The sequence below is a fragment of the Plasmodium malariae genome (assembly GCF_900090045.1).
Source record: "Plasmodium malariae genome assembly, chromosome: 11".
In the NCBI taxonomy this organism is placed as follows: domain Eukaryota; phylum Apicomplexa; class Aconoidasida; order Haemosporida; family Plasmodiidae; genus Plasmodium; species Plasmodium malariae.
In genome coordinates, this window is record NC_041785.1 from 729,747 (window position 1) to 738,389 (window position 8,643).

General features: G+C 24.4%; 3 protein-coding genes across 3 annotated transcripts; 2 read left to right on the forward strand and 1 right to left on the reverse strand.

Moving 5' to 3' along the window:
- Positions 1–1,475: 1,475 nt before the first annotated feature.
- On the forward strand, positions 1,476–2,900 carry RUVB3 (RuvB-like helicase 3, putative; the record flags this gene model as incomplete). Its single annotated transcript, XM_029005883.1, has 1 exon — positions 1,476–2,900. One exon carries the CDS (start codon positions 1,476–1,478, stop codon positions 2,898–2,900), a length of 1,425 nt encoding a protein of 474 aa, XP_028862428.1.
- Positions 2,901–5,069: 2,169 nt separating this feature from the next.
- On the forward strand, positions 5,070–7,151 carry PmUG01_11024000 (14-3-3 protein, putative; the record flags this gene model as incomplete). Its single annotated transcript, XM_029005884.1, has 7 exons — positions 5,070–5,163; positions 5,325–5,395; positions 5,833–6,036; positions 6,227–6,419; positions 6,522–6,615; positions 6,842–6,915; positions 7,060–7,151. The coding sequence occupies 7 exons, from the start codon at positions 5,070–5,072 to the stop codon at positions 7,149–7,151; spliced, it is 822 nt and encodes a 273-aa protein (XP_028862429.1).
- Positions 7,152–8,043: 892 nt separating this feature from the next.
- On the reverse strand, positions 8,044–8,643 carry PmUG01_11024100 (conserved Plasmodium protein, unknown function; the record flags this gene model as incomplete). Its single annotated transcript, XM_029005885.1, has 1 exon — positions 8,044–8,643. One exon carries the CDS (start codon positions 8,641–8,643, stop codon positions 8,044–8,046), a length of 600 nt encoding a protein of 199 aa, XP_028862430.1.

Genomic DNA, 8,643 nt, shown 5'->3' on the forward strand with positions numbered 1-8,643 from the left:
TATATATATATATATATATACACTTAATAAAATCAAAAGGTAAAAGTACTTTTATTATATATGTGCATGTCGTTATTTTTTTTTTTTTTTGTTTCACAAATAACTATGAGTATTCGGACGAATTTTTACAATATCCCTTAATAGCATTTCATATATATGACAGAACTATATATGTGTGTAAATATTATGTACACCTATGTATTCACATATATGTTTTCTGGTTTTATGAATAAGGTATATTATGCAAGTTTATTAATGTACCTTTTAATCTTACATTTCCTTTCACGATCTCGTAATCAAAGAATAAATTTATAACCCCGCATATATATATATGTATTATATATATTTAACTGAGTAGTGTCAAATCATATCCACTTTCAAAATCAGCTAAGTCTTCAGAAATTTTAAAAAATAACATAAATTTTTCCCTTTTGAGATATTCTTTGGATCATACATAATATTTTTATTTTCCATTTCACCAAAAATTTTTTACTAATACATTTTAACAATACATGTATGAAGAAAAAAAGTGATAAATAGCACTATATTACTAAATGTTTATAATTGATTTAATTTTGCTCTATATATATTTTTTTTTTCTTAAACGCAAAAAAAATAAATTTTCAGAAATTAAATTGTTATAAATCTTATAATGCACTGTAAACAATTTTTACATTCTTATAAGAAATGAGAGAAAAAAATATATCTTCTACAAAGAAAATATAAAAGAATTCACTGCTATCGTTTTAAAAAGCAAGTGTTCATATAATTTGCATAAAAATGTGAAATTACGAATTGTTTCAAAGAAATTTTTTCATAACAAAAAATGTAGATACGTAAACATATATTTAAAATACATATGCATATATATATATATATATATAATAGAACATTAAGTTCAAAAATTATGCAGAATACAAAAAAAAAAAAAAAAGGAAGCAGCGAAAAGGAGTAAAGTTACGTATTTGTAGAAAAAAAAAAGAAGTATTTAACAGGTAAAACAATTGAACATTTGAGGGAATAGTAAAACGGATGTTAATTTTTTTTTTTTATGGAAAAAATAAGGAATAAAAAATAACCATTCAAAAATATAAATCTCAAAGAGATAATTAGTATATGGATATTATAAAAAAATATAGAGAAAAAACCCACAGTGGAAACAATTAAATATATGTTTGATTTTCCAAGAAACATTATTTTTATAGCTATATCAAAGACTTGTTTGTTTTCGCACATACGAATGTAAAAACATATACTATAAATTTGACAGTAATATATACACCTTCTTCGCACATTTTTTTTTCCCCCGTAAAAGAGACCTTATTGTACATCTATATATATACATATACATATGTATATACGCTGTCCATTTACCTCTTAGTAGTAAAAGACCCACACGACGTGCGTATGCATTTTTCTTTGACCTTGTTTAATTAAAAAATTACTATTATTATATACGCACCAGTAACGTCAAAATGAAGCTTGAAGAAGTAAAGGACATACAAAAAATTGAAAGAATAGGAGCTCATTCCCACATTAGGGGGTTAGGATTAAATGATTGCTTAGACGCCCGCTATTGTTCTGAAGGTATGATTGGTCAAATGAGTGCCCGTAAAGCCGCGGGTATTGTTTTACGAATGATAAAAGAAGGAAGAATTAGTGGAAGAGCTATTTTATTAGCTGGACAACCTGGAACAGGTAAAACGGCTATTGCTATGGGTATCGCAAAAGCATTAGGTGAAGATACTCCCTTCACGCATATATCAGGTTCAGAAGTTTATTCCCTAGAAATGAGCAAAACGGAGGCTTTAACTCAGGCTTTTAGAAGATCTATTGGTGTTAGGGTAAAAGAAGAGTCTGAAGTTATTGAAGGGGAAGTAGTGGAAATAGATATAGAAAAATTTAATGAAAGAGACATTAATAATAAAAACAAAAAAGTAGGAAAGATGATTCTTAAAACAACAGAAATGGAAACATTATATGATTTAGGGAATAAAATGATAGAAGCTTTGCAAAAAGAAAATATTACTGCTGGTGATGTTATTTGTATTGATAAAAGTACAGGAAAAATTACAAAAATTGGGAAATCGTTTGCTAGATCGAAAGATTATGATGCTATGGACCCTAATACAAACTTTGTGCAATGTCCAGAGGGAGAATTACAGAAAAGAAAAGAAGTAGTTCACACTGTTACTCTCCACGATATAGATGCTATAAATAGTAGAACACAAGGCTTTCTAGCCTTATTTTCAGGAGATACTGGAGAAATTAAAAATGAAATTAGAGAACATATCGATATGAAAATTAATGAATGGCAAGAAGATGAAAAAGCAGAAATAGTTCCAGGTGTTTTATTTATCGATGAAGTACATATGTTGGATATAGAATGCTTTTCCTATTTAAATAGAGCCTTAGAAAGTGAACAGTCTCCTATTGTTATCATGGCAACAAATAGAGGTATTACCCATATAAGAGGTACGGACTACAAAGCTCCTCATGGAATTCCATTAGATCTTTTAGATAGAACACTTATTATACCTACCTACCCTTATAAACCTAAAGATATACAAAAGATATTAGAACAAAGAGCTGAAGAGGAAGATGTAGATATCGATGATTGTGCTAAAGAGTTGTTATGCAAAATTGCTTCTGAATCATCCCTAAGGTATGCACTACATCTAATTACTTTAGCAAATTTGGTTTCAAAAAAACGAAAAGCCACAGAAGTTACTGTACAAGATGTTAGGAGAGTTTACAATTTATTTATTGATGTTAAAAGAAGTACACAATATTTAATTGAATATCAGAACGAATTTATGTTTTCTGAGTTACCCAAAGAAGATGAATGCATTAAAGAAGAATCAAGTGAGGAGAAGAGAGAGGCGCACGAAAAGAAATGAGTGAACTCTGATCTAAGTAGATAGACTTATATATAAAATAGCTTTTAAAACGAATAATAAAATATACATATATAAATTTATATATATATATATATTTGTATGCTTTGGTACATTTATGAATTATATTGTGTGTAAAATTATGAGAACAGGTGTTGGTGTAATGTTATATAATCCTATTACTAAAGGAGGTTCCATATTTTACCAGTAAGATATCAAATTTTAAAACATGATTTTAATTTCAAGATTAAAAGAAATAGAAAAATGTACAGAATAAATATTTGTAGCATTTTACTTTATATAATTGGAATTAAAAATTAACCTATTAATGCACATAAATGAATTCATTATTTGTAATACACATAAAATTTGTTAGTAATATGCTTTAATTATTTTATCATACTTTTAACTTTTCTTTTTTTGAGTATAAACTTATTTATTTACCACATTTAACAAAATTGTTGATTATGGCAATAATATTTTATATATAGTAATTTTATTGCATTTTTTTTTGGGGGGGTGGCTATATATATATATATATATCTATATAGATAGATAAATAGACAGATATACATATACTATTTATTAAAAATTTTTAGAAAAAAAAAAAAAAAATTAAATTCTCTTTAATGCATTTGTGTTGTTCACTGATAATATACTAATTTCTAACTTTTTTTTATATATCCGAATTTCATTTATAATTGATCTTTTATAACATACACATTTATTCATATTGGGCTTAGTTTTTTATCATATCAGTTAAAATATATAATTTGCTTTTGGTGTGTTGTAATATTCCATAATACCAGAAAAAAAAATAAACATACAAAATTTGCATTAATTTCCATATTTACACTAATAGACCAATAAATTTCTAATATAATTTTAATTTATTATGACTATTAATGTACAGTATTAAAATAAGTTGTTTTCAAAAAACTGTATTTTCCATTTTATGTTATCTTGATAATTCCACACATACATGAATCCTAAAAAAATATGATATAATTTTTAAACCATTCTTTCATAATTTTAATATTTACATATTTTGGTTAATAAAGCGAAGAAAAGATATATTTTATTATTTTTTTTTTTAAAACGCAGTGTTCAGAATTTTGTGTATATTGCAGTATACTCTTCAAATATATCATAAATGAGCTTAGAAAAAAAAAAAAAAAAAAAAAAAAATGAAAATGAAAATGTTTAACATATATAGATATATATATTTTATTCCTCCTACATGAATAAATTTTAATTTAATCATTCATTCTAATTTTTATATATTTTCTTGTAAGATTTGTCTCAATTTTTTTTATTAGTCGATTTTTACAGCTTTTCCGAATAATCGTATAAAGACAACAACAAAAAAAAAAAAAAAAAAAAAACACAACTAGCTAAATGCAAAATGAAAACATTTGAACAGCACATAAAATATTATCCCTACATATTAAAAACTCATTTTGACCTTGCTAAGTCATAAAAATATATAAAAAAAAAAAAATTATCGAACAAATTTTTTAAGCAACCGTTTTTTTTGTAACCATTATTGAAGTTTTTAAAATTGTATTTTTTTCACAAGTTATTAACACATATTTATTAGTTATTTTAAGAAAAAAAAAAAACATACGAAAAAATTATTTATTGGAAAATTAACATAAAAAAAAAAAAAAAAAAACTGTCTATTTATAAATTATATATCTGTGAATAAGTGGAGTTGGTTTTTTTTGGCACATAATGAATAGTGTGCAATTTAAATATAAACGAATATATACATACACATACAAATACGCGTACATCTTAATGAAACAGTAGTATATTAACTTGAAAATAATTTGTTTCTTTCACATTTTAATATACATTAAATTTTTTCTTCCACTTTAATTACATTAATTTTTTTTTTTTAATAATTATTTTAAAAAACATTTTCTATTTCATACGTTTTTTTTATGAAGATCTATGGTTCTTAATTTTTCCCATTTAAAGAATTTTTTTACTTGATCAAACCGTTCGTTCGAAATTATATCATGAATATTTTTTGTTTCATTTTACATGTAAAAAGGAAAAATTCTAAATAAAATAATATGCACAATTGTACAAAAAATAATGAAAATGACAAAAAAGTATTTAAACTAACAAAACAAGCAAAAAGTTATTTTTCCAACAACAGATCAAATGAAGCCACATAGTGATAATGACATTTTAGTATCTAACAAGGAAGAATTTATATATTTCTTAAAAATATTAAATCATATTGGATTCTATGATGGTTAAAATATATAATTTGATCTTTATTTGTAATACGTATAATTGCTAGAGTGTCCGTTTGTTCATTCGTCTATTTATTATTATTAATAGTATTACTATTATTATTATTATTTTTGCTTTTTTTTTTTTTTTTTTTTTTTTTTTTATATTCCTATGACACAGAAATGGTTTCACTAATAAAACGGGTGAACGCGAAAAGTTACAATTTAAATTATGCAGAATCACTACTAATGGTTAGTAATAGTATATGTTATGTTTACTGTCATCAAATGTACCTTCACTTTTTCGAGAAGAAATTGAGAGAACTACAATTACATATATTTTTAAATCATTTTATAATATGTTTCTACTACATGATTTGTTAGTGATCGATATTAAAAAAAAATAAAATTTTGTGTGTCTAAATTGTATTAAATTTCGGATACGCACATATATTTTTAAATAGTTTCAAGCAATAGATCAAATATAATTGTCGTATAATGCATGTTAATTATATTTGCGGTAATCACTACTAAAAAAAAAAATTTTTTTTTTTCTGTCATAAGTATTTGCACAAGTATGGTGAATAAATAAAATAAAATGGACAAAAATATGCGTTTATAAGTTCACAAATTAAAAATGGGAAAACAAAATTAAATGCTTTTGATTATAACGTATTTTCTTTTTTTAGGGATCCACATTTAAAAATGCTTTAAATGTTAGAAGAAAGGAACAAACAGTACTGGAAAATATAATAACAAATAAAGAATCCACTGCAGAAGAAAAATATTGTGCTGAACTGCTAAAATCTAAATTAAATAAAGATATAAGATCCATAGAGAAGAACACATACACGGTCATTAAAACAAAATATATTCCCAAGACGGCTGATGAAGTAATATTTTTATTACATATACATTTTTATCTACATATATATATATGTTATTGTTAGAGGAAAATAAATATGATTAGAAAAAAAAAAAAAAAAAAGGATTCTTCAATGTAACATAGAGGATTTGCCTATACTTATTACCTCTTTTATGTAAAATGTTATATTATTTCTATCTTTAAATTCTAATTTATAGAAAATATTAATGTTTTATTGGCATTTACTTGGGGATATGACCAGATATTGTGCAGATACATATATTGAGGAAAAAAAAAAGAAGATACAGGAAAAAAGTTTGCAATCATATACTAGAGCCTTAGGATATGCAAAAAAAATGAAGATGCCCCCATCCAGCCCAAGAATGTTGGAACTTTTAGTTAGCTTAACAGGTTAATATATACACATATATATATGTCTATACATATATGCCTATATATTTACACTTGAATAAATTCCTTTTTAATATATCTTTTTTCTTATTATGTTGCTAGTTCTGCGCAAAGATATGGATACAGACATTAATATCTCTATAGAAATGGCAGCACAGGCATTTAGAGATGCAATTCAAAATATGCATCTTCTAGAGTAATGTTCCTTAAAATTAAATTATTCCCATAAAAAATACTTTTAAAATGGAAATACTTATTTTTATATGACTATTTAATATATATATATATATATATAAACATACACACCTATTTGTGCATTTTGATATTCAATATACTATTGTTATTAAAGAAATTACAAAACCATATAATATGTATTAGTTCTTGTAATATCCTTTTTTTTTTTTTTTTTTTTTTTTATTTAGAAACGATGATGAATGCTCCAAAACGATTGGTATATTGGGTATACTACGAGACAACATAAATAAGTGGTGTGAAAGTAAGTTTACAAACTTTTATTTTTTTATATCTTCAAAAAATTTGTTATATGTAATATTATTACAATGCAATCTTTTTTTTTTTCTTTTTTTTTCCCTAAACATGTAATATTGTAATTGTTAATTAAAATTTTTATTTCCATCAGTTAGCGGAAGAAAAAATGTAGATGCATTATTTGAAATTAAAGGAGAAAACTTGGATAAATACAGAAGTATTATTTATAGCATCCACTCATAACGTTAAAAAAAAAAGGGCATATGTGAAATAGGACAAAAAAGGTAGATGCATTCTATATTCATCTACTTAAATTTTACTAGTTTCTCCTTTTCCAAATCCATCTTTATCTCGTTATATATATATATATATATATGTACATATTTTTAAAGGATACATTTGCGTACCTGAATTTTTTTGTTTTACTGTAAATCTTAAATTTTACACATGACTAACCAGATAAATTAACTTTAATCTTTTTTTTTTGTTCTTGTTTAACTTGGAAGAATTTTTATTTTTTTAAAGTTTTCTCAAAACTTTTTAATGAATTTTGTTATATTTGTATATTTCTTTAATTTAACTTTGTCTTACTTCCATGAGCAACTGCATTTCCTAAACAACTCTGTGTTTTTAAGATTAAAATTGTATTCGATATTAATAAAATAATAATATTATTTTATTGATATAATTTTTTTTTTAATATAATCTTGAAAATAATTTTACAGTTACAAAGATTGCCTAATATAGTTCTATAAGTAGTTGTTTTTGTAGTCAAGTTTACCAAAAAAAAAAAAAAAAAAGAAACACCCTAAGACTATTTTTTTTTCTTTAATGTGTTACAACATGCATAATGTAAATTTAGTAGGCCTCTTGATAACACAATATAAACGAACTAACGGGTTTTTGTTTATTTATTATAAAAAATTTATACTACATGCATAAAAACAAAATTACAAGAATATGTAATAAAAATATATGTATGCATATATTCACACGCTTCCATTTACACATATACAAGTTTAGGAATATATACATAAAAATAAGATTAACGTATGGTGTAATTTATTAAAGAAAAATTATAAATTTCATAAACAAAAAAAAAAAAAGATAATTACAATTCTATGTGGGGTACAATTTATTCTTCTTTATATCTATACTCTGGAGGTATCCAATCAACGGGATCGATATCAGCATTTCTATATCTAACTGCTCTTCTAGCTTCAAGGTACTGTGAAAAAGCATGATGATCAATTTCTCCACCATAATAATGCCAGTAGAAATGTTTGTAATAGTCCTCAGGGTCTATGGTAACTTCTAATGGTTCAAATCTTTGTAAATACATAGTAAATATAAATATTGGCAAAACAGTAGCTACTAATGATCCCATAAAAAGAAATAAAAATTGAAACTGTCCCCAAGTAGCTTTAAACAAATGCCAATATGTAAAATGTTTTAAATAATCTTTATTATTAAAAAAGGTGTATAATTCGTCGAGCGTCATAGAATGAATTGAAGGACCAGCCCAATTTCCATATTGATAACCTGTTTCTTTTATTGTTCTTGTTTTAAATATATCTATCCAAGGATAATTATGTACTTTTCTTGGGTCTAAACCATTATATATTCTTGGTGCATTTCCAACTTTTGGAGCTTTAAACATTTCTGCTGTGGGGTAATACGATTGTAAGGTTGCATTTGTAAACAGGTATTTTGTTTTGCTTCTCGATACTGCCAT